The following is a 26,802-nucleotide window of genomic DNA, read 5'->3' as shown; positions in this document are numbered from 1 at the left end:
CGTACCTAGCTAACATTCAAGGTTGTATTGCGGCGTACTTGTCCAGGCCATTCCACCCATCTATATACACGAACAACCTAATTATTTCATGAACCATAAGTTTTGCAGGGAAAACAAAATCAGCATACATCTTTGATCCGCACAGAAAATAAGCCCAACGAAGCTATAAGAATGTTACAAATTCTTCACACAAATTTATCGTAGACCACCAACATTAGACATACTATAATTGTTTTATTAATAAAAAAAAAAAAAGGCCACTACATTAAAATAAAGGTTAATATGTTAAAATAAAAGCGAATGTGACATTATAAAAAATATAAAAGATGGAATTTCCAGTTTATCTCCATAGTAATTCTATAATGAAATTAACAAAATATCTCAGTTAACGTGACATTTTTGGCCGAATCCGGCAAGCCATAAAAAAAAAAAAGCGGATATAAGAGAAAGGCAACGAACGCATAAGCACACGAGTGATAACTTGTATTTTTTTCATTTCATCGATAACTTGTTATCTTCTCTTCCACTCACAGTCATTCTCTCTCTCTCCTTCCATGGCGTCCACGAGCACACCACTCAGCACATCAAAACTTCCAATTTATTCCAGATTCAACGACACCCTCAAATCCCACTATGCTTCTTCTTCCTGTACCTCCTTCTGTAAGCTCTCTTTCTCTCTCTCTCTCTCTCTCTCTCTCTCTCTCTCTCTCTCTCTCTCTCTCTCTCTTCTAATACTCCTGTTTATTATTTTTGATTTTAGTCTCTAATAGTTATGTTTTATTGTTTTTTATCGAATTGAAATTTGTAATTCATCTCTTACTATGTCAATTGCTTCATGATATTTTGATTTCGGGTTTTAATCGTTTTAATTTAGGGTTCTTTTAAGCCAATTATGTTAATAGTATTAGCTTTAGCTTCATTTTTCCAATCGTTAATTTGCATGAATCATTATTGCTTGAAAGATTTATCATTTACTGGAAATCATAATTTTTGATTATAGACCTTCTAAATTTTAGTTGTTTGATTAGCTGCTATAATTCTAATTAAGAATGTAATGGCCAATTTTGATTAGCTAGCTTGCTGCAAGGCAATTGCTTGATTCGGCTATGCTGTATACCAATTAATGAGGGATACCCATCCTTTTTTTAGATTGGGGTAGTGTTAATTCTGTTAATTATCCCTAAGAGGCTAAGATATGCATAAACAATGGTTTCCTTACTTTCCTATATTGTAATATTGGCTAAGCCTTGTTATGTACAAGGAATGTACACGTACCTAGTTGAATATTAAAGTATCATGGCAGTTCCGCAGCTTATGCCTCAGCTGCTAGTTAACTGGTCCGTTTTTGGGAGCTTAAGCATTGTTGTCTCCCAATACTTCCTTAGCTCGCTGTCCCCCAGATGTCTTAGACTATGTTAATCTTACTTAGAACTCGGGTGGAGATGTGAGTAAGCTTCACACTAGGCTATTCCAATGAAATAGTTTCCAATATTTTTGATCTGAATTGAACATCAAGTCACAAGTGCTCTATCAATATGTCTATATGACATAAGTCTTGGAGTACTTATTTGTCTTGTATTCTTTAGTAATTAGGTGCATAAGATAGGGGCTTGTATAGGCTTTGAACAAATTAATCTATAAAGATAATTGTAGGTCTATATTGTTAACTTATGTGTATGGCCTATTAGTTAGTGTGTGTGGTAGGACTTTATCTAGCTTATAATCTAAGTACGTTGATTTTGGAAGGTTTAAAAAATTTCATGGGATAGTTGGCTTATATTCTCTTCTAAGTCACAGTCTATCGTTCGATACTTGGTCTGAATAGTATATATAGCTAAGAATAACATAATGTTAATCTTCTTAACCCTATATTGGATTTTTATTGCTTCCGTATTCTCCAACCAGATTTGCGCAGCTAAAAACTTTGTTGAAAATTCTAAGCCATTGCTATCAATTCAAATGGTGTTTATGCTAGGTGTAGTATTTTCTTATGCTAGATTTTGTATTCCAAAGGTAATGAATTGATGTTATCTATAAATGGGATGAACATGCGCCAATGTCTTTAGGAAGACCATGCCAATATTTTGGCTTCTATTTATCTACTAGACTAGACTTTTTAAATAGAGAGATTTTCTCTCAAACAAATGAAGTGAGGTTTGAATAGGTCATTCTGATATTTGACCTCAAATGTCTATGTATGGAGAACATTGATCAATGCCTAGTTCACTTTGACTTGGCTACACTCCTTTACCTAAGGCGTGGGCCACATGAATTTACCTTAGCTAGATCACTAGAATCAGGGAGGAAGTGGGTGATCCAATGGAATAGTTTGTTTTCCAATCACCCTAAACTGGTATACATAATGTTGATATTTGGTGTTCTAAAGACTCCTGGAGATGCAAGCTGATTAGTACTTCCCTAGTCATAGTTTTAAACTAAAATTAATTTCTTATTTGGAAGTCATATGACACCTACAATAAAGGTAATAATTAACAAATGCAGTATATATTAAATTGGATCAAATAAAATTGTACTTCAGCAAACCATGGTCATTTGTGGATGAGATCTGATCACCCTTTTCATGTCATTATTTAATACAACTATCTAAGACGGGGTTTATTGATTAATTGTAGTTTTCGAATAGAATGAACCGATTAAATTGATTGCACACGAGTGGTTGATATCTCCTCCAACAGTGCACAAATCTCCTTTGACAAATCAATCTGTAGCTCTCAACTCTTACAAGGAGAGAAATTAAATCCAATATATAGGTCAATATAAACCAATATTTATTTAAAAAATAACCCTCCGATAGAGAGATAATAGTGTTATATTGGGAACATAAACATGAAATATAGTAATTAACGAAAAAAGGCACGACATCACCCTCAAGCCTGCCTGAGGAAAGCATTGTTGAACTATTGTGACATTATTGGCCAGTGTTAGTACCATCATTGAAGTTATATTCAGTAAGGATGTCATATCCTGTTGAAAAAAATGAGTCGGGGGTTTTGAGTTTGCATTTCTCTGGTTGCAAAGTTGTGTCCTGAGTTGGGTTTTGTAAAGTATGGGGAAAGTGTGTGTCATAGATTGGGTATTTGATGATGGAAGCTTAGAAAAGAAGGTGGAAAATCGCAAACATAAGCTGGAAAACAGATGAAATTGAAGAAAAGTTAATATAAAAAAGACTTTTGATTGGGAATAGATAGATGATTGTAATGTTGATGCTATTAAACTATGAACAAAGGTGTTTTCAATTATAGGCCTTAAGAGTGGTTGGATACTCTTGAATTAAGCAACTGAAAACCTGTAATAAACTCGACAATTTTCTGATTCCCAGTTCTATATCAACTCCTCTGTATAGGAGCTTTACTCCCTTTACCCGCCTTTCTCCTCTTAACTACTTCTTTACTTATTCCCCAAGCTCCCTTTGACAGAAATAGAAGTCACTCCGCAAAGTAATTCTCCTAGACTAGTCTCTTATTTGGTTATGTTTGAATGTTACCATGCATCATTTAGATGTTGTATGCAATTTGCAGTATCTTATTGTCATGTAATCTAATCATTTACTATTTTTACAGGCAAGTTAAATAGTCAGGCTAATTCTATTGGCCGTCCATGTTTGGTATGGACGAACAGTAACTCTGGGAAGAGCTCAAGATCAGTACGTGTATATGGTTTATTTGGAGGTAAAAAGGATAGCGAAAAGGGCGATGACTCTTCATCAAAAGTGAGCTTTCTTTTTCCTTATATTTCTATATGCTCTTGTATCAGAATATCTTCATCCTTTGTCGCAGTTGTCATATATATTTGCATGGAAAAATCAGAGCCTCCCTGTAGGTATTAGTATTGTACGCGTTTCAATGATTTCATGGACAATTTGTGAGCTCATCTTGTATCTATAGTCCCCCTGCCTTTGGCATGATTTTATTTTGGCCAAATTAGGGTGTAAATAGTAGACATGATTTTTTTTTTTTTTTTGGGTGCTTGTCACCCAGTGAGTACAAAGTTAGAAGACTTGAATCTAATATTATACACCCATACTGCTCACCTGATTGACAAGGACTTTGATTGAATCTAGCAATCTTCTTTGCTGGGGATGCTTCCAACTCGTGCTTGCCACCTACACAGAAGCAACATAATTTTGAAATGCTAGATAGCTGAGTGTTGAAACCTCTTATTTTCCGTGATTGTAAGTTACGGATTGTTCTTGAGCTTTCTGCTTGCTTGCCAGTACGATTAGGCTTACCTTGCTTCTGTTGTGAGATGTAAATTTGAATTTTGCAAATGAATGGGTATTGGATGTTGGTGGCCAAATACATTATCCATATCCAGTGCCACAAGAGACTGCTTTCTCATGAACATATGGTCGGCATCATCATGGCTATTTACTTTACATCTTGAGGTCTGGTACATCTATGAGTACAGTAACCCTCCAACAACTGTATAGAGGAGTATTTTTTGAATGAGATTATCCATTGGAGCCTTGAAGGTGAGTTGTTCTTTTCAAACTAGCTTTTGAGGGACTTCTAGCAATCCAATTGTTTGCAGCTTTGATGTAGGAACTGTCACTGTGGTGTATGAGTATAAAGCTTCCTTCCCTTCATTCAACCAGTCAATATTACTGGTTGGGATTCTCAAAGTGGAGGTTCACTTTTTCTTGTTGATAGAGTTAATAAAGTATTTCTTTTCCTCTGTACTTGGATTCTCATTCTTATCCTTATCAGGGAGCTCTACACAAGTCGTATGTTGGTTTTCTTGCTTTATTCTTGTGAGATACATTTCTGACCATTGTTTAGCATATTGTCCTCTATGGCTCTATCCCATATTCCCATTACCAATTAGCATCAGGTACTAAGTGATAGTTAGCAAGTCTTCTCTTTTGTTTCCAGATTTAGAGGGTATATATGCAAATTCAATATCATCCATGTCCTTGATCACCTCACTTCTCAGACCCTCAACAACAGATGACTCCCTACTTAACTCTGTGCCATAGGAGTCAACCTTTTACCTTGAATTATATATTTTCAAGTGCTTCCACTTAACTTCCACTTCCCAATTGTGAATGTGATGTAGCTTTTCTGAAGGGCTTTTCTTTGTTTTGTTCTAGCCATAGGATTATAGATCAGACTTCAGATGTTTGCTCAAACATACCCACTAAAATTCCAATGATTGCCTCAATGCAGAAATTTTGGTTGGCCTTAGCGGGGTTACCTAATACTCCCTTCGCTCAGCGAATTCCATATTGATACTTACTACGTTCCAATACTCAATACTTTCGTGTTTTAATACTCCCAAATTAGCGTATTCCTCGTGTTGTGATATCTCAATGCAAAGAGATAGAAATTAATGAGAAGTAGGGGTGGTTAATGGATAGGGCTGCCCATTGATAGGTCGGGCCAAAATTTAAAGGGTCTTGACCCTTTAATATTTTAGTGGATAGGGTCAATAATGGGCTTTTATTGACAGCCAATTAATATCAAAGAAAAATTAAAGGGCCAAAAAGAAAAAACCCAAATTTAAAAAAAAAAAAAAAAAACAGAACCTCCAATTTTCCCCTTTCTTTTTCTCTCTACTCCATGGATCCTGCAAATCCTTAATCTTCAACTCAATTCCTTCCTAAACCCTATTTACTTCAACTTCCTCATTCCAAATCCCTCCTCAATCCGCCATGAAAACTCAAAACTCTAGCTCAAACTCAAGCTCAGACCTCGCAATTTGCAGAAACTACAATTACACTGAGAAGGCATGGCATTTGGTTTTCATTCTTCTATAAAATCTGTATTTTCGTGATAAATATTCTCTCCTCAACGACAACATCTCTGCTAAATGGAGGTCGGTTCAAGCTTTGGTGGAGGTGCGATTCGATAGAGGTTCGTTTTGGAGGTGCGATTGGTGGAGGTTAGATTGGGAGGTGCGATTTGGTGGAGGTTCTATTTGGAGGTACGATTTGGTGGAGGTTGCAGGCGGCCTTTCCGGCGAATTTCTGGGGCCTTTTTCAGGCAGTGGATGTGCAGGTTTCCGGCGAATTTTCAGGTGCTAATTCAGGCGGTTTAGGTGTTATTTTGTTGTGTTTCAAGGTGAGTGGTGAGTGGGTGGGTTCGGTGGTGAGGGGGTTCGGTGGTGGGGGGGTTCGGTGGTGAGGAAGTAGGTGGTGGGTGGGTTCGGTTTGTGGTGGTGTTGCTGCGATTTGTGTGGTGGCGTGAGGATTTGTGGTGGTGGCCTGAGATTTGTAAATGAATGCCTGTGTGAAAGTATGTGGGTAAAGGCCCGTTGATGGCCCGTTTCACTTTTACCTCGACCCTGACGTGAACCGATTCTGACCCACTAAATATTTATCATGACCCGCAACCAACCCGCCCCACTAATGACCCACACCGACCCGCACTGGCCCGCCCAATAACCACCCCTAATGAGAAGGGGTGGCAGAGAGTAAGAATAGATCAACAAGGCGGGGTTTGTTTATTTGTCTCCATTATTCCAACAAACGCCATAGAGGCTTGGGAGGAGGGGGTTCCTTCTTTTGCCTTCGTGCTTTAGTTTGTTTCTTTTGCACAGTTACCTAATACCCGTCATGTTACGAACTCCAATTTCAGGTTTTCATACCAAATCCCCCCTTTTTTAAAAATAAAAAACCTTAATATTTATTAGGGTGTATTGTTCATATCATATTATGACTCCAAAAAAACCTCAAACATATTACCATACTCCCACCTAGCGCATTGCAAATTCGTACTCGTTCCCCGTATTGTAGCGTACTACGTATTAGACTATTAGGTAACCCTGGGCCTTAGTGTATATATCATATGCTTGACTAACATTGCCTAACTTATACAAGGATTCCCTTCTTTTAATAGCTACACAGCCAACGCATGGAAGAACTCCATCAGGTTTCAGGGCACATCAAGCATGGAAAACATAATCTAAGACATCATCCCCAAACATCAAAGAGATTTAAAAAGAATGATATAAGATCACAGAATGGTTGATCTTTATCCTGGGACTGAGGTATAGTTCCAATAAGAAAGTTTCCAAAATACACTAAGAAGATTGCATTATTAAATTAATCAGGACCTAGATCTAATTAAGGATTCGAAAAGGATACGAATAACCTGGAATTGGAAGAGCCATTATCTGCTCTTACTATAAACAGCTTTTCACCAGGCTTTGGGCCCAACAGTGGACTTGGATCTAAAAAAAAGGCTGAAAAGAATTTCATGCAATACGTATATCCTTTTTTCTTTTCTATATTATTCAACACAATGCTTTTGTGGACAGTATGTAACTAACCTTTTTTAAGTAGGGACATTTTGATAGAGATGTAGCGTGTACATGCCCTCAATCTATCTATTATTGAGTTACTACTAAACTTACCTTTTTGATCTAATGTAGGCTGGAATACTTGGCAACATGCAAAACCTGTACGAGACAGTCAAAAAGGCTCAAATGGTTGTCCAAGTTGAAGCAGTTAAAGTGCAAAAAGAGTTAGCAGCGTATGTGCTAATTTCTTACAATTTTTTGAGCAGAATATTAATTTTAATGTATTGATTAATGGCATAAGTGTTTCTTTTGTTATTTTTTTGGGTCTTGCAGAGCAGAATTTGATGGTTACTGTGAAGATGAACTCATAAAGGTATGCTGTTTCCCATAATATTTACCATCCCACTCTCTCCACAGGAAAATAAATATATTAAAAGAAAAATATAACTTGATACCTCTTTATATGAATTAGCTATGGCCTTTGGGTGTGCTACATTCTTTAATGTTATCAATCTGTGTAATTTTCACCACAAATGTTTGTATTTCTTCTCTGGATTCTGTACATTTGGCATTTTGGCTATATCTTCATATCTGATTTTTTTTTTTTTTTAATTTTTTTATTAGGTAACCCTTTCTGGTAATCAACAACCTGTTCGGACTGAGATTACTGAAGCTGCAATGGAACTTGGAGCTGAAGTGAGCTTTAATTATTATGTGGTGCTCTTTTTCAGTTGTGCCCACTTATTCCCTTACTGAACAACTGTCTTATCATTCATGCAGAAACTCTCGCTTTTAGTTACCGAGGCATACAAAGATGCACACCAGAAAAGCGTGCTGGTGAGTCACCGTGTTTACTCTTTCAATTACCAAAGAAGGAAACAGCAAAAACGAAATATAATGGGGAAATTATTAATTCTAGATTTCTGAGGTTGTTATGTTCTTTTGTCAGGCAATGAAGGACAAAATGAGCAATCTTGCCCAAAGTTTAGGGATGCCACCAGGCATGAGCGACGGTCTGAAGTGAGGCTTCTAGCATGGATGCGCGAGGATTGATCGCTGAAGTCAATTTTGGTTGATCCAACAGAGGATTCAAATCTTTTGCATTAGTTATGTAACCTCCTTGTATACATTAGACAATTAGCGATGAGTTATTCCAATTTTGAAAGTTGCTCAAAGAATTGAATCTGGCCCATATGTGATTTTATTTGACCATTTTCAGCTATTAGTCCTAATTACTACTGGTCTTCAGAATATCTTAATCCTCAAAGCAGTCACATAGTTTTGAGTTATGATTGGTATGGAATGTGTAATGAAGCTAATTATGGGGGTGTTTGGTTCAATATTTTTTTGGAATCGGTATGTATTTGGAAATTGGAAGCAACCGAACCCAAACCTTAGGGCCTAATCTTTCAAACCCCGCAAGGCATTGATTTTCATACCTCGGGGTGTGGTGGGTTTCAACTTTCAATCAAACCCATACCATGGAATCAATATTAACTTAAAGATAAACCAAAACACAGCATACCTTTGTATAGAATTAAATGTAGATCACTAATGGCTGATTATAGCCATTTAAGTTTCAGATTTAGAACTATTATGGTCAAAATTGATTACATGCTATCAAAATTCAAGTCTGCGCAACAGCTCGAGAGGAGTGGCAATGATGTTGGCATGAGAGGGATCTGAGCGGTAGTGTGAAAGGTAATAGACGTATTCGTAAAAGCTAGAAAATCAATATTGAATGAAGATGAGGGAGGAATTAGGGGTTGCAGAGAAGTAGGCAAAGTGAGGAATTGATAGGTTTCTAGTTGAAACCGTCAAGTGCATCAACTGTGAGTCTATGAAATAGACTTTATGGGAATGATTGGATTGGATCTTTGGCTAACAGAAATACTACACCTTTTGATGACCAGTGCTATTGTTCGTCATCTAAGGAGTAAAAGTTTCACTGTGTTTTGCTTTTGGATTATAATGGCTCTAATAAAAACAAACATAATTCATTAAAATGCAAAGACCTGTTTCTGGAAAAATACTTCTGTTACTGTACCCCCTCTATGCCGAGAGGGGAGCAGAATCTTTAGATACATTGGAATAACGCTAATGTCGATACATTATTCGAATCAATGCTTCTAAATCAATATATGAACATGGACCTATTCTAGAACAGCATATATTTTCGAGCCATGACAAACCGTGCATCAAAGGCTCAAAGCTAAGCTATAGCTGTTGTGATAGTTTCAACAGCAGAGAAATGCCATCTTGTCTTCTGAACACAAAGCAATCCTTCACTATCTTTTGATGAGGTGATCCGGGTGACCGGGTCTTCTGGATTTGGCCATGCTCTCTACCTCAAGTATGGTTTCAGCATCGTCGTTCACTACCAGAGTTAATTCTGTCAGATTCTGCCACAAACTAACACCTGACAGAATAGTTTACAGTTACAAATCATACCAGATGGGGTAGCATTTCTATTAACTGTGATAAATACTACTACAGATGACTTCACAAACCTTTTATCGAGATCACAGAAAATGATCAGGAATGAAAACGATCCTAAGATCCTGGATAAGTTGACATGGTGTCGTTCAGATATAATCGGCAGTATATCTATTGAAGTAATAAGGGCTACATTCATCACCCACAATTTCAGTTCCTTCAAGGCTGCAGCAAATCTGAAATGAAAAGTGCAATTCTGAAGAGAATCATTAAGATTGTAACTTTCTACTTATCATCACTAAAATGTTGCAGGTCAGAAGGTTAATCCCATAACCCAGTGGCACACTGTATGCTGGAGAAGGGAGGAAAGGACATAAATAGAGAGACAAACACCCACACATAATAATAATTATAAATAAAAAAAAAAAAAACTAATTAATTAAAGTATACTTCCTATGCTAATTCAATACTCTATGGTCTAGTAGTTCCTACTTCTATTCTAAAATTACGACCACGACAGACTTCTCTCTTGTCCCACCTGCTTTATCTAAGTTCTATCTCTAATCAATAGTCATAGCCCCATTTGTAATCCTTTACATTGGGTTGGCCAGCAGAAAGGAGAGACTGCTATTAAGCATCATATAAAAGACTAGCCATTATAATCCACGAGTTATGGCACCAGCCAATCCTATACTTATTTATAAAAAAGTGAATAAAAGCTCACCCTCCAATATAGCTCTCACGTCCATCAAAATAAGATTTGGCTACACTTATTTCTGGTAGTTAGATTTGGCACATGTTTCCAGTGCTTGCAGTCATTGATGAAATCTTTAGGATCAGCTTTGACATGATTTCATTTACTTCCAGAAATAATCCTTTGAGCAGTAAGGAGGGTTTTCAAGCTTTGATGGCCACTAAACTGCAAGCTGATACCCATATCTGATGGATCTGTAGGCAGTTTGTACTTTGTATATACTTGCCTGAAATGCAAAGTTCCTGAATTGAGATTCATAGTATGAAACTATAATATTAAGTTGTCAACACCCAAGGGACTACAAAGATCGAAGGAAAATTTTATAACATATATTACTCCCTTCCCTGATTTCATTTACTTGTACTTATTGTGACAATCATTTTATAGCAAATTGGTATCAGAGCGGTGACGAACCACGCCGGAAAAGGAGATGGCTCGCCTGAATCACGGCTAGCGATTGGACTTACTGGAGCAGGAGATAGCTGGGCTTCCGTCGCAGGTGGCTCAGGAGATCACCACCGCGTTGGCAGCCCTCAAAACCGACATCAACACCCAGATTGTCGCCGGTCAGGAGAAAATTCGATCGGAGCTTCACCCCTCCTTGGAAAATGGGTCACCACTGCAGTGGGAAAACCCCTTCTCTTCACAACCTCGCTTGGACGGTGGAGATGGCGGCTTTCACGGCGGACAATCAAACTGGAAGTTGAGGAAGCTGGATCTTCCTTTGTTTGATGTCACAAACCCGGATGGTTGGATTCTCAGAGCTGAACGGTTTTTCCATTTTTACCGTTTAGGTGAAGAGGACCAGCTCAAGGCGGCCATTGTCGCGCTTGATGGAGACGCCCTATTGTGGTTTCAATGGGAGCATAGGCGTCACCCATTAACTTCGTGGGAAGCCTTGAAGAAGCTCCTTCTTCGGCGTTTCAGAACCACCGCCACCGGCACATTACACGAGCAATGGCTGGCTCACCGGCAGACCGATACGGTGGCTGATTATCAGAGGCGATTCATTGAACTCCTTGCTCCGATTGAGGGAGTTCCCGAAGAAATTGCAAAAGGTCAGTATCTTAATGGCTTAAAAGAGGATATTCGGATTGAGGTCCGGATCCTTGACTCGTTTACCCTACCAGGCCATGGATCTGTCCATGAGGATAGAAGAGAAGTTCAGAGTCAGCCCAAGGCCCAAATCCGTGGGGAATCTTCCCTCTTGGCGTCCCCCTTACCCAAATCTTCGTACCAGCCCAAACATTCCTAACTCAACCACGAACCTAAACACAAACCCGAATCCTCAAGCTTCCCCCTACCCTTCCTCTCAAAACCGAAACACAATTCCCAACCACAAAATACCGGCGAGATAAGGCGGTTGACGGAGAAAGAAATCCAACTTAAACGGGAACAGGGGTTGTGCTTTCGTTGCGATGACAAGTGGTCCCTAAACCACCGTTGTCAACGCCGCGGCCTGAGTGTGCTACTCCTGGAAGATGATGAGGCTGGAGATGATACTGGAGAACTTTCTGTGGTGGAGACGCTTCCAGAGGGCGTCAGCTTACCTCCACAACAACCAGATGAAATCCCTGAGCTCGGTCATGGGTTTAACAAGCCCAAAAACAATGCGATTAGCCTTTGCTAATTCCGGAGCAAGTTTGGGAGGACATCTCAATGGACTTCATTGAGGGCTTACCGAAATCCTTGGGTTGGGATACCATTCTTGTGGTCGTGGACAGACTCACAAAGTATGGGCATTTTATTCCCCTCAAACATCCTTACACTGCTCAGAGTGTGGCCAATAGTTTTGTTAGTGAGGTGGTGAAGTTGCATGGGATACCAGGGTCGATTGTGTCTGATAGTGATAAGGTTTTTCTGAGTATTTTTTGGACTGAATTATTTAAACTTCAGGGAACTCAGTTGATGAGAAGTACCGCCTACCATCCCCAGACTGATGGCCAGACAGAGGTCGTCAATAAGGGAGTGGAGTCGTATTTAAGATGCTTTGTGAGTGGGATACCCCATACTTGGGCTCGTTGGCTGCCATGGGCTGAATACTGGTACAACACCTCTTTTCATACTGCCACAAATTACACTCCTTTCAAGGCAGTGTATGGACGGGATCCTACTCACTTGTTGCGATTTTCAGCAGGCACTACTGCTGTATCTTCAGTGGATGAACAGTTGCAGGAAAGGGATGATGTTCTGGATGAATTAAAGTTTCATTTGGTGCAAGCACAGGTGTATATGCAGCAATATGAGAATAGGGGAAGGCGTGAGGGCGAGTTCAGGTGGGTGACTTGGTGTATCTCAGGCTGCAGCCCTATAGGCAAAAGTCTCTGGTGAGACGGTCAAACACCAAGTTGGCCCCTCGTTTCTATGGACCTTACCCTGTGGTTCAGCGGATTGGCAAGGTGGCTTATAAACTACAGCTGCCACCAGGGTCTAAGATCCATCCAGTGTTCCACATCTCACTTGAAGAAGGCTGTGGGTGCTGGGCAACGCCCAACCAGCCTCCCTGCTCAGCTCACTGCTGATCTGGTGTTGGAGGTGGAACCAGAAGCAGTGCTTGGTGTGAGGAACTTCCAGGCTGCCATGGAAGTCTTGATTCATTGGAAGGGTTTGCAGGAATTTGAAGCCACTTGGGAGCTTTTTGAGGAAGTTGACAGCAGGTTTCCTAGCTTCCACCTTGAGGACAAGGTGAAACTTTGGGTGGGAGGTATTGCAAGGAATGGGCCTCCAATTGTGGTTACTTATGCCAGACGCAAGAAGCAAGCTGGAAACGGTTAGAAGATTCAGAAAAGAAGGAGCTGAGCTGTTATTTTACTTTTTTGCTTAAAATAAATAATGTTCTGTTATGAGGGTTCTGTTAGTCTTTTTGTTTTAGAGAATATTTTCTGGTAGTAAGGGGGAATGAATGTAATGGTCTGATGATCAGTATAAGTAGGAGTGCATGGAATGAAGTTGGATATGCAGAAAATTATACACAAAGCCTTGGCTTGTTTTGGAGAGCACCTTCCTCTCGAATGAAGGATATTTGATACAACTCCTTAATACAAATATTTCTATCTTCTTTCTTTTCTATCTTCTTTCTTCTGTTCTTCTCTATTACAGACTCCCATATCTTCCCTAAACTTTCTGATCTCTAGCATATTACTCCCTTCCCTGATTTCATTTACTTGTACTTTTTGTGACAATCATTTTACTACTTCTGTTAAAAAATATCATCATAACGGACTTTAATTTCCCCCAAAAAATGTATCTCAGCCACTCACATTTGGTTAGAGTAAACAAATGACTGGATCTGTTCTGGGTTGGTTTATGCTGTTTTTCTTGATACTTTCTTGTGAAAATTGGGTATAGATTGAACAAAACAAGATTAGCTAAAGTTCTACTGAATCTTATACTGGTGAAACTATCTTAAATTTTGGCTACGTCATTTAAATGTACTTCCAATTTTAATTTTTTTTTCCTGAATTGCAAATTATATGCTTCCCCTTCACATTAATAGATTTAAAACAGAGCAAGATGCATCCATATATTGCAAAAAATCTTAAAGTTGCCTTAAACATAGTATAGGGGAGGGCTCCTTCAATCATAATGTTGAAGCTATTGCTTGAACACTCCTAATCCACAGAATGTAGTTTTCTTTGCAGTATAATCATATAAATCAATGTAGAAATTTATAAACATTCCCTGTTCCTACTCCTTCATTTGTACTAAACAGCAGAAAAATGGAAATATAGTGAAAGCTGATAAACATTATCAATGGCTAAGCAGCGGTTACCAATTCCTGAAATAAGACTTTGTCAGCTTGCACATAGCTGCAAGCATAGGTCTATAAGTCTATTACTCAATGATTACTACCAGATTCCTGAATAACTAGTGAAATATGTTGGACCATGAAATAATGCATCTTTCCAAATGCTCACATCCTCAGGATCTTAATGCAAAAATGGACTGGCAGACCATACAAAATAGCATCCAGGTCACAGATACAATACAGTTCCAAAAAACAGTTTACCACCTTAAATATATTTCAACTTTAGAAGCATTTTAATAACACAAGGCAAAAGTTGAATTCAAGATGTAAAAAATACCTTCAACATTCCAAGGGACCCTATTGAGTGTTTCTCTTTCAGCAAAATACAGCAGGTATACCTCTTTAAAAAGCAAATCGAACCTGTGCTTCATGCTTATCCTTAGAAGCAAGTGACGTGAATGCTTCTCTTTCAAAAAAGTAGCAAAATCAGGAGCGGTCTGTAGATTAAGCATATCTTATTTAACAATGTCAAGAACAGTCTGGATTCCAGATATTAAGCTAGAAACAGGTCCACTAAGTTACAGATAATGAAGACACACAATTACTAAGACAGACCAGTTGTATATTTGAGTAACAAAATCACAGTAACAAAGTACCAATAGGCTACAAGCAGTGGAAAAAACAAAAAAAAAGTTCTACTTTATCCAAGTAATCAGGAGGTGTAACAGAAACTCACCAAGGGATAAAGCAACATAAACTCAACCTGCAAGGAGAACAAAACACAAAACTTCCTTCCATTCCTTTAATACTTCACCATTTGGACTTCTACACTATTCACTCTCCTTTGGCCATCTATAATAATTCATACATAAAGAAAGATATAGTCTTGTGGCAACTTGTTGGATTTGTCTCGATTTATACTTTCAAAATATTAACTTCTTATAATTTTTATGTAATGAGAATAAAAGATCTTGGGGGCAAAATTGTTCATTGGGAAGTGTAAAACTCTACATGGTGCATTATTTATAGAATGAAGTATATAGCAGAATGTATAAGTCAAAAAACCTCAAACAAAAGAATCATTCGTGATTTCATATAATTTCAAGAAATAACAAGTGATGCTTCACTAAGATTCATATTCAGCAATAATGCTAGCTCGGCATGAAATAGGAATAGATTACTAGAAGAGGTAAGTAATGCAATAAAAAAAGACCTTCTAAGCAATAATGCTAGCTCGTCATGAAATATGAATAGGTAACTAGGTAAGGTAAGTAATGCAGTAAAGCAATGTAACACATAGCAACAAGCTTAAAACTGGTTCCCACCAGATGTAATGTAATGGCCATAAACCTTTACCCATTTCTGATATCCTTCGAGTTCAACAAACTTAGTATGGGATAAATTGGCAAACCATGTCTGCACAAAGCAATATCAATCTGTAAGAACCAGTACAACAACTAAATTGATCAATAAATTATCCTCCATTTTTCATATTTTCCACCAAGCACTTGGCATACCCTATGCTTTTAGACCATTTTACTACATTTTTATACCCCTTGGACAGAGGAACAAGACAGGCAAGGAATATACTCCAGACTAGCAGTGACCTTACAGAGTTTCCATCTGTATCCCTTTTATTCCTTGATCAACGAGTACTCGGAAACTTTCAGTTCCTCTGACACTCCTGCTTGAGTCGACCAAGCCTCGGTTTGTGTGGAAATTTCATTCAGTAACTCTGCTTGGTTGAGTTGGTCATGGAACCGTATTTCTGTTGTTCTTTTCCTAGCTTCTTTACTTTCATCTGGACAAACACTAGTTTACACCAGGCTTCTACTGTTGCTTTCACCCTTATTTCATCTATTTCTCCTTTGTGCCATCAGAATCCTCCCTACCTAGATATCTCTCCAACTTAATCTGTTTTGCATTTCAATAGTTTCAATATTTTTGTCGGATCAGTTGCTTCATATTCTTCAGTGCTTGACATTAAATTTTCTTCTATATGTTTGGCAACTTCATCCTTTCTGGACTCAACATTTATCTAAGCAAAAGAAATCCTCTCATAATCATCAGAGCTGGCATTCTGTATCTTCTCTTCTTTATCCAGTTCACCAACTTCCTTAAACTCCTGAAATGTCTTCTAGTCACTCACATCTTTCCCACTAGCCTGGTCTGCACTTCCCTGAAGGCCATTCTCAGGCAAATCACCTGAGTTATTCTGCAATTTCTTGGAATCAAATTTACACACTTCAGCTTGACACCCTTTGTCAAATCCTACAGACATACTGAAAGTCCTTGCAGAGATAAGAATGAAACTGTGATATAGGTCCCTTTTAAGTAAGCTGAAACAACCACAGCAATGATGATGGTTGAACAATAGTTTGATGACTTCCTCCCACCAATTCACGTATACCTTCCTACTGCCACATCCTTAGCCAGACTAAAAACCAACTTTCATTGTATGCAGTAAGTAATATGTAATCCTGAGTAGAGAAACCATATAGAGCTCAACTAACTACTAACCAATGAAGTCAATGTAAACCTTGAACCAATACTTTCCCTATTCCATAAGAAAAAAATTAGGAAAATCAAATCTATCTGCAGTAATGTATGTATTCCAATGGCACAATGCTCAAAAAAGATATCACCAGAACAAACCAAGACCCTTATGTAACGACTAAATGCAATATCTAGGCCCACTTCTGAAATAATCACCCATTTTAGAAAGCCCATCAACACTTCGAGTAAAATCCCAACGCATAATTTGCTAAGATTAAAGAATGTTAACAAAAATAGATGTCATGATCCACATTAATTATCACCCATGAAAGCCTTTGCAAGTTTGCATATTATTGGGCAACCCAGCAAAGATCCAAACAAGATATATTACCCTGATACTATATTACATAAAAATAGTTATACTCAATAACCAAGCCGCTAGTAGAATTTGGAATTGATCTTTCTTCAAAAGGTACGAGCTAGTTAAGGAGAGCTCTTTACCGAACTTCAAAGACTCAGTTTTGAAATACAGTGGCTACAAATGGACATGTTGTTATACAGAGACCCGGCATGAAAAATCATGGCAAAGCATCCTGCGGTAAAATTCTATCAAGAACTTCCCCGGTATCCACATTAGCAAGAGCATTGGTGAGAATGACTTCCCATGAACTAGCATCAATTTTCCCTCCCCTTTTAGAAACACTGGACAACAACTTCATAATTTCAGTGTCCAAATTTGAACCAGAAAGCTCCTCAATCAATATTCTATAAGTTGATTCATTAGGCAAACATCCTTTTTCAAACATCTCATCCAAAACTCTCAACCCCTCTCTAGGATTTCCAATTTTACAAAACCCTTTAATCAACATGTTGTAAGTAAATGAATTCGGAGTACACCCCTTTTCCAGCATATCATCCCACAACCTTCCAGCATCACACAACTCCCCTGCCTCACACAACCCTGAAATCAGCATATTATAAGTCAACACACTAGGAACTGAACTCCTTTCAAACTCATTGAACAACTTCTTAGCCTCCTGAATCTTCCCCTCCTTACACAGCCAATGAATAAGCGTACTCGATATAACATTATCAGGAGTAACATTCTTCTTCAAAAGCTTCCTCCACAACGCACACGCATCATCCACCTTCCCTTCCACACACAAAACATCAATCACCTTACAACACAACGCCGAACTTGGCACATACCTCTTCTCCAACATATCACCAAGCAAATTTAACGCCTCCCCACATTTCTTCTCCTTACAATACGCCACAATCAAAACCCCATAAGTGATCTCATTCGGCGCAACCCCATTCTCCTCCATATCATCCATAACCTTAACCGCGTCTCTCAACCTCCCATCCCTACAATACCCATCCATCAAAACCGTATAAGTCGTAACATCGGGCACCCACCCTCTATCCAAAATCATCTGAAAAACCTTCTTAGCACCCACCAAATCCCTCTTTCCAACATAACCACTCAAAAGGGTAGTATAAGTAACCACATTCGGCATCATTCCCATACCCGGCATATCATCCAACAACTTAACAGCACCTTCAACATCACCCTTCTTACAAAGCGCCTTAACAAGAATATTACAAGTAAAAATATTGGGAATAACATCAAATTTAGACCTACAACTCTTAAACATCAGATAAACCCAATCAAATTTCTTATTCTGTACCAATACATTCAACAAACAATTCAAACTACGAACTGACCTATGAACCCCGAAATCGGGTATCCTCAGAAAAGTCCGAACAGCATCCTTAGGACTACCCGCGAACCCGTAGTTCCGAATAACAGTAACGAACACAATTTCGCCGCATTTAAGGTGGGAGTTTTGCAATTCGGTCAAAAGGGATTCACAATGACGGAATTGGCGGGCACGAGCGAGGCGGGTGATGATGGTTAAGTAAGTGTCGTAGTTGTGGGAAAAATTGGGGTGGAATTTGCCGGCGAAGTGGAAGATTTGAAGGGCAAGATCGAGGTTTTGTTGGCGAGTGAGAATGGAGATGAGGCGTTTGTGAGAGAGGTGTTTAGGCCATGGTTTGATTGGTGGGGTTACTTTGTAGGAGGTTGGGAGGGTGTAGGTTGATGGCGGAGGAGAGGGAGAGGGAGCGGAAGGTGCGGTGGAGATGGAGGAGAGTGTGCGACGGAGGAAGGCGGCGTTGTGGGCGGAGAGGTGTTGCTGGAGAGAGTTCATGACTATGGTTTGTCAAGGGTTTAAGGGAAAGGAAATGAAATGGGGTGTTTTGGTGGTTATATTTCTCTTTGAGGAAGGTGGTAGGGGGTTATTGTTTGAGGTGATACTTGACCTCGAGGTCCATCGATTTACCCTCTCACGAATCAAGATCAACGGCTTGGTCTTATGGATTAGCGCTCTCATCGGCTGTGTTAGTCATACATCTTAAAGAGACATATGAAAGGAGACAGAGTAAACTTGATCAGGTTGACTTGTAAGAGGTTCCGGTCTAATAGAACCATTCATCTTATCTACTTAAAAATAAAAAAAAATAAAAAATAAAAAAACAAAGAGAGACCGAGCATTAACTAATTTTTTTTTTCCTTTGATTTCTTCAATCGTGTTATACTTATACTTTTTGTCATTCTTAGCTAAATCTTATGACCCTTGATTCATATTTTGAGTTTTAATTTGGTTTGATGTGTTATATGTTAGATTTTTAGCTATATAATCTCATGGTATCATGGCCCTTGATTTATAACATTGTTACTACTTCGTATTATGTTTTTGACTATATGTTCTTTTAATATACGTGAGATTAATATCGATCAAGTATGTGGTAGGTAGTCCAACCTAAAGTAACTTGGATTGGAAAAAAGTTTGGCTAGACCAATAAGGTTGTACATTTCAGACCAAAAATATGTACATTTCTTAAGTTTTTCAGTTTTTGTTATGAAATTAATGGGACGTTTTTCCAAAGTGAGCCAATTTTGGCAAATATTAACCAAAATGGTTGCGTGGCAAAAGTATTTACCAAACTAAACTTCCAGGCTAAAACGCTGTCTCGGTCAGCGTTTTATGTCTGGGTTTTTTTTTAAAAAAAAATCAACCTAAAAACGCTGTCTGGGACAGCGTCTTTGTTGTTGACCTTTTTTTTAAAATTTTTGTAATTGCCTTTTATTTATAAAAATGTTTTTAAAAAACAAAAACAGTTATACCAAAGACGTTGTCCCAGACAGCGTTTAACTCTGGAACTATAAACGCTGTCTTAGACAGCGTTTAAGGTTATTAATGAAACGCTGTCTGAGACAGCGTTTCTGTCGTTTTTTTTTTTCCCTCCAACAGCGTATTTCATTTCATTTCCTCCTCCTTCATTCTCAAACCCCTTCTTTCCCAAACTCTAACTTAATCCCCCTCTCTCTCATACTTGTGCTCCTCCGTGTAGACCGCCGCCGGCGCCGCCACCTCCACCGTCGCCCGCCGTCACCTCCACCGTCGCCCTCCGTGTAGCCCACTATACACTCCCCTCACCCTGAAATAGGTATTCATTCAACTTTCTTTGTGTTTTAAATTCTAGGGTTTATGTTGGTGATTTCTAATTTTTTTGGAATTGGGTTAAAATGTTGATGAGGTTGAGTTGTTAGTGTTAAAAATGTTGAATTGTTAGTGTTGGTATTGTTGAATTATTAGTGTTGGTAATTGTTGAATTGTTAGTGTTGATAATGGTAGTGTTGATATTGTTAGTGTTGATAATAGTTTGGATAATGTTGAATTGTTGTTGTTGGTTTTGTTGAAAATTGTTGACAATGGTTGATAATTATTAGGTTTTGAACAATTGTAATTACCTACATTGTTGTGTAATAATGGTGATTTAGGGGTTCTTAGTAGTTAATTTGTAGAGTATGTAAAAAAATTTTGTTTGATTGTGGTGATTTAGGGATGATTTAACGGCTTTACGTAAAATGTGTTTTGGTTGTTATGTAGAATATGGATGGACAAAATGTAGCGTTGTTATGTCGATGGGGAGGTGAAATTTTGTGTAATGGATCAAATGTGGAGTACAGTGGAGGGAATATGGACCTTATGACACTTGAACCGAACATGACTGTGACTGATCTGATGAATGAGGTTCACAGTTGTATTGGTTCAAACCCTATGACTGTTGAACTGAACCTTAAAATGAGGTGTGATACTGGTCATGGGGTGCAAGTGTTACCTGTCTCTACGAACAGACATTTGAAAGGTTTGAGGAGCTGAGGAGCATGGTAGGAATGAAGGGTTTTCCCAATGAGATATATGTAGAAACAGTGCCTATATGTACCCAACAAAGTACTCGGGCAGAACAGCAAGCTACATATGTCTCTGATTACAACACCGCGTCCTTCCAAGAGCCCGCAAACCACATTCCATCGAATGCATATGGGATGGGTTCTTTCACTCGAATGATGCAGGACGACCAATTTCACTTGCCTTTTAGTTCTCATATAGCTTCACCAGTACATGCGGGGGGACGCGTGACAGTGTTCGGCCAGCCTGCTCCGTCGTCATCGAACACCGTGGCATCTTCGCCAATGCAATTGCATAGCTACTCTCCTATGCAAGGTGATGATGGTTCACCGTTTCGAGAAGAGCCAAATCATTTTGATGATGTTGTGAATAATGAATTGTCGGTGTATGATGTGTATGCGGAAATGGATGATGAGGACGAGAACGGAGAGGGGGATGATGAACCTACACAGGTGGAAGATGGTCAGCCGTTGGTTAGAACTCCCATACCTTGGTTCAGTGAGGTACCCGAGAACTATGAAGTTGATCAGTATTGGGCCGAATCGGGTAGCCACACCTCTTTTGTTCCCGGGGGAGAATTTGAGAAGGGAATGTATTTTGAGAGCAAGAACCTGCTTCAAGAAATGGTGAAGATGTATTCTATTCAGAGGAATCAATTCTACACCACAGTGACCTCGAATGATGGTGTCCTACATCTGCGATGCAAGAAGAAATGTGGTTGGATGCTACGGGGTACCAAATCGAGTGAGCACTCACGTGGTTTTACCATAGTCACGTACAAAGGCCCGCATCGGGAGACATGTATCAGTGAAGTACTATCTAATGATCACCCACACTTGGATTCGTCCGTAATAGCCGAGTATGTGAAGTCCTTTGTGCGGAAAGATCCTTCGTTGAAAGTGGAATTCATACAAGAACTGATCTCGAAGCAATTTCATTTCGATGTCCCGTATCGACGAGCGTGGTATGCCAAGGAGAAAGCTATAGCTGAGATATTTGGGGATTGGGAGAGTTCATATGGCAGACTTCCCCACTTCATGCAAGCACTCCAAAGGTCGAACCCGGGAACATGTGTCGTATGGAAACACAAAGCTAAGTGTATATGTGTTATTTGATATAGTAGTATGTAGTGGTGTTATTTTGATGAAACAGTTATAATTTTCTACATTATGTGTTATTGTGTTCAATTCGATGAATTTTATTTTGTACGTTGGATGTTCGAGATTTCCTGTTTATGCCTTTCAATCGAAATTAGTATTCAATATATTGTGTTAGTGTTTGGTGGGTAACGTTTTCAATGAACAGATATCATGGACGTACGGGATAGGACACCCGGACCTGTTGACCCTTCTGTCCTGACACTACTGGACACCTATCGGAGCGTCGACGTATGGAACCTGACGGTAATGATTCATCTTTAACGTTTTTGGATTCTTTGATGTACTATCTTTTGTTACTTATAAATGCTCCTGTGTTTTCAGGGTGACGTAGCGAAGCCACTACAGTGCAGGCACTACAGGACCCCCTGGGTTGTCCATGATCGCTGCCTTGAGTACGTGACGTACGTTGGCTTTGGCGGTGTACATCGCTTGGGATTCAGGGAGATCGACCGACACCTTGTCACGGCGTTAGTGGAGAAATGGAGGCAGGAGACGCACTCCTTCCACCTACCAGTTGGGGAGGCGACTGTGACATTGCGGGACGTGGCAATACTGACGCACCTTCCAGTACAGGGGACTGCGGTGACGGGATCATTTCTAGTCGATCCCGTTGGATTGGTTGTGCGGGTTCTCGGGGTGCAGCCGGGTCCCAACGATGTTAGGGGCTCCGCCTTGAGGACGGTCTGGTTACGAGATACTTTCCAGGGCTTGCCTGCGGACGCCGATGATGCCACAGTACAGAGATACGCTCGAGCGTACTTGTTCTTCCTCATATCCGGCGTGTTGTTCGGCAACAAGAGTGGGAGCCACTTGCAGCTTATTTACCTACAGCTGTTAGACCACGACTGGGAGCATATCCGTGGATACAGCTGGGGTAGTGCCTCTTTGGCGGTGTTGTATCGCCAACTTTGCAGAGCCTCACGGAGTGGTGCGCTCGAGATTGGAGGACCTCTGTTTGTGCTTCAGGTATACTACGTATATTATCACAAGCGAATTATGCAATGAGTAATGTCATATTTAACATAGTTTTGTGTTTTGCTATTGAAGCTATGGGCTTGAGAGCACATCCACGTAGGAAGACCAGGTAGGCCTGCTGTACATCGTCCGGGGCAGCAGGACCAGGATGACCAGTATGAGCCGTACATCGCTCCGCCTCGCCCTGCAGCTGATGAGGCTTACGGTTGCAGGTTTGTAACAATTGTCATTTTTTTTCCCATATACGATTTCATTTTGTAAACATACTTACCAAATTTGTTGCCCCAGGTGGATGGTCCCCAGACTCACACAGGCACATGCGGCGACGGGTCTCCCATACTACCGAGACGCCCTTGATCGACTCACTGGGGAAAGACGGAGACAAACTGGGCACTGGAGCATTGGCAGTATCTTCAGCTATGGGAGCAGCGGTTGGGTCATGTCGTTCAGGGTTATCCCATGCAGGGCGTTATGGATCATGACGATCCATACATGGTGTGGTACAGGCTTATCACACGCTGTTTCATCAACCCCAACTACACACCACCGTCCACCCATTACCACCCGGCACATGACGTCATTAGCGGATATGTGAGTTTCTTTTACTATACTTATCATCCTCATTTTTTAACTTTTTTAAATATCATGTACTTAACTGATCGATGATTACTACAGGCGGCGGATATGGTGGCGATGTATGATGCACTGTCCCTCGCCCTTACAGACGGACCCACCAGAGCCCAGGTCCAGCGAATGCGAGATATGTCCGCGACTTCCTTACGCAGACATGGTCACGGTCATCTCATCCAACAGCGGGACGGTGATGATGGTCACTCCATCCATTCGCGGTTCGACCCCGGCCAGAGTAGCAGTGGAGGTGATCCTACGTCGCACACAGAGGCAGAGGAGTACATCTTCCACAGTTCTGCACCCTTCAGAACCCAGGAGGACGCATCGTCCAGCCAGCTCACTCTCCCCCCCCCCCCCGCGCCGGAACCCATTCACCACCATTCACCATTACACTCGGCGTCGTCCAAGACGAAGGGACGACAGTGAGGCTAGGGAAGGGTTACACCAAATTGATGAGTAGTGAACGTATTGTATCATTATTTTGTCCTTTTTCCTGGAATGCTGTATATAACGATTACATTATCAATATAAGACATGCTGGTTGAATGAATCTGTTTGTGTTTTGAAGTTTTGTTTGCTTATTTATCCAAATCGGATTTATGTCAGTCAAAATAGATCCTTCAGGGCTAATGTACATTAAACAACAGACATTTGGAATCCATAGTCGAAAATGGGGAAGAAAGGATGGCCCGTGGTGGTTAATGTGGTTGTTCATGGTGGTTTTAGTGTTGTTGGTTGTGGTGGGTGGTTATCGACGGTTGTTGAATGGTTGGGGTTGGTGGTGGAGCTGGTTGAAGTGTTGTTGGAGGTCAAAAGTGGTGGCAGATGGTGGTCGATGGTGGGGGTTGTTGGTGGATTGTGGTGGCAAGAATCATGGCAGGGGGTGGTGGGTGGGGGCAGAAGAAAGTGGCAGATCAGTGGCAAAAGGCTGATTCTGCTGCTGTTTTGCACACCAGCAGAGAAACGCTGTCCCAAAACAGCGTTTTAGGTTGAAAATAAGACGCTGTCTGAGACAGCGTTTTAGGTACAAGGAAGTTTGTACATAAAGCGCTGTCTGGGACAGCGTCTTTGGTATAACTGTTTTTGTTTTTTAAAAACATTTTTATAAATAAAAGGCAATTACAAAAATTTTAAAAAAAAAGGTCAACAACAAAGACGCTGTCCCAGACAGCGTTTTTAGGTTGATTTTTTTTAAAAAAAAAACCCAGGCATAAAACGCTGACCGAGACAGCGTTTTAGCCTGGAAGCTTAGTTTGGTAAATACTTTTGCCACGCAACCATTTTGGTTAATATTTGCCAAAATTGGCTCACTTTGAAAAAACGTCCAAATTAATGCCTTAGTATGACATTTATGAATCTTCGATCCTTAAGAGTCCTACTACTTTGATGCCAAACAATACAGCTATCATTGAGCACCTAAACAATATTCTCTTATAAGCATTTCTGTTGCTGATAACAAAAATTGACATTTTAGTTGATTACAATGGAGTGCATAGACAGTAGCTGCATCAAAGTATCAGGGAATAGCAGCTGGAATTTGAGATGAAAGTCCTTTAAGTTAACATATTTTGTGTATGGTGGCGGGACTCAATTCGTGCATGGTGCTACATGCTACATTAATTTCATTATTCATCTTTATTGATTTGATGAAGTAGCATCATATCATTGCTGATGCATATTCCTTTATGTTATCATGCTTGTGATGTATAAATAGGTGAAACGACAACGTATTCTGCATTTCTGCTACCTTCTGCATTCACTGGTGTATAAAAATCGAACGAAAAATTTGTTTTTTTTTTTTTGTTTTTTTGAGGAAAAATTTTGTTTACAAAATAATAAACCTTCTATATAGCTTGAGCCAAGATGCAAAGTCCTTCAGTTAGAGCTACTTATTAATAAGTTTGCTTTCAAGTGATTATTAATAGCTAGCTTGAAGGCTTATTTCTTCTATAAGTCAGGTTGTCGTGCATACTCCCTCCGTCCCTCATTTTTTGTCCCATTGTAAAAATATGGGTCAAATTTTTAATACTTTGACCATGAATTTTCGTTAATCTATACGTGATAATATATTAATGTATGATCTTGTTAGAATAGTATCATTGTATAGTTTATTAATATCAAATATTAATAATTTTTACGCGTATAGAAATAGAGATATATACGTTTAAAGATGCATATTGGAAACCGTGAAAAGTCAAATGGGGCAAAAAATAAGGGACAAAGGGAGTAATAGCTAGCTTGAAGGCTTATTTCTTCTATAAGTCGGGTTGTCGTGCATACTCTGCGGAGTCTGTGCCCCATATTAAGGTTCATTGGCCCTCATTTATATTGCTATTAGATTTCTGTCCTGCTTACTACTGCCACCTAGAAATACTATGTTCTAGTTTTATTTCCAATTTATACTTGCACGGTTGTGCCTTCTGCAGATAGAACATGTCTGTCCTGCTTATACTGAGTGCTGGCAACACTTAAATTGGTTCTCTTTCACATTTGATCTACTCTTCAACCATTACCTTAATCTGCTTATGGCATTATATGTTTTCCCATGTTTTCGTGATCCATTGTATCTCCTGATTTTCTGTACTCTCAGACACGGAAATTTGTTCATATCAATCCCACTACTACTGTTAAAAGACACTACATTGGATGGAAATGGCCAAAAACGTGTTAAATGTCATACATTTACACAAAGAACATGCTGAAAGTTCATTAAAAGCCTCATTTTTGTTACAACAGATTGCTGGCAATTGTTTCAGAGTTGAGTTGAGTTGGTTCAGAGTTGTTTAACCCTCATTAAAAGCCTCATTAAAAGCGTGACATTGGTTCAGAGTTGAGTTTAAAAGCCGAACTTCCTCAAGGAATGTCACCTAGATCAATTTTGATTAACATTCCAGATTTGTTTAACCCCAAAAAAAGGGATTTTTGCCAGATGTAATCTGTATTTGGGTCTTTGATTTGCAGTAAAACTTAATTTTAAAAACATAACTTAATTTTAAAAACATTTATTGTCAGTATTTTTTACATGTTTTCAGTTTCATTTGCGTTACAGAGAGAAAAGAGGCAAACTAAAGAGTGAGACCATCA

At 39.5% G+C, this 26,802-nt stretch overlaps 2 protein-coding genes across 7 annotated transcripts; one reads left to right on the top strand and one right to left on the bottom strand.

Moving 5' to 3' along the window:
- Positions 1-460: 460 nt before the first annotated feature.
- LOC110712180 (nucleoid-associated protein At4g30620, chloroplastic-like) lies at positions 461-8,558 on the top strand. The gene is made up of 7 exons (XM_021890631.1): positions 461-660; positions 3,582-3,730; positions 7,393-7,493; positions 7,594-7,633; positions 7,885-7,956; positions 8,041-8,097; positions 8,210-8,558. The coding sequence occupies exons 1-7, from the start codon at positions 555-557 to the stop codon at positions 8,282-8,284; spliced, it is 600 nt and encodes a 199-aa protein (XP_021746323.1). The 5' UTR covers positions 461-554; the 3' UTR covers positions 8,285-8,558.
- Positions 8,559-9,232: 674 nt separating this feature from the next.
- LOC110712166 (pentatricopeptide repeat-containing protein At5g16420, mitochondrial-like) lies at positions 9,233-19,399 on the bottom strand. Of its 6 annotated transcripts, none has more exons than XR_002509514.1 (4): positions 10,865-11,081; positions 10,421-10,676; positions 9,771-9,932; positions 9,233-9,679 (listed from the first exon to the last, which is right to left on the bottom strand). XR_002509514.1 is itself a non-coding variant. In XM_021890609.1 (3 exons), the coding sequence occupies exon 1, from the start codon at positions 18,905-18,907 to the stop codon at positions 17,273-17,275; it is 1,635 nt and encodes a 544-aa protein (XP_021746301.1). In that variant the 5' UTR covers positions 18,908-19,399; the 3' UTR covers positions 9,239-9,679; positions 9,771-9,952; positions 14,536-17,272. The 6 variants fall into 6 exon arrangements, 2 of the variants coding, with proteins under 2 accessions (XP_021746301.1, XP_021746300.1); XR_002509515.1 differs by having other exon boundaries at positions 10,918-11,081; XR_002509513.1 differs by having other exon boundaries at positions 9,771-9,952; positions 10,421-11,081.
- Positions 19,400-26,802: the final 7,403 nt, after the last annotated feature.

This window comes from Chenopodium quinoa, unplaced genomic scaffold (genome assembly GCF_001683475.1).
Source record: "Chenopodium quinoa cultivar QQ74 unplaced genomic scaffold, ASM168347v1, whole genome shotgun sequence".
Taxonomy (NCBI): Eukaryota; Viridiplantae; Streptophyta; class Magnoliopsida; order Caryophyllales; family Amaranthaceae; genus Chenopodium; species Chenopodium quinoa.
The sequence above is the reverse complement of the archived record's forward strand: the minus strand, read 5'-3'. Positions and strand labels throughout refer to the sequence as shown.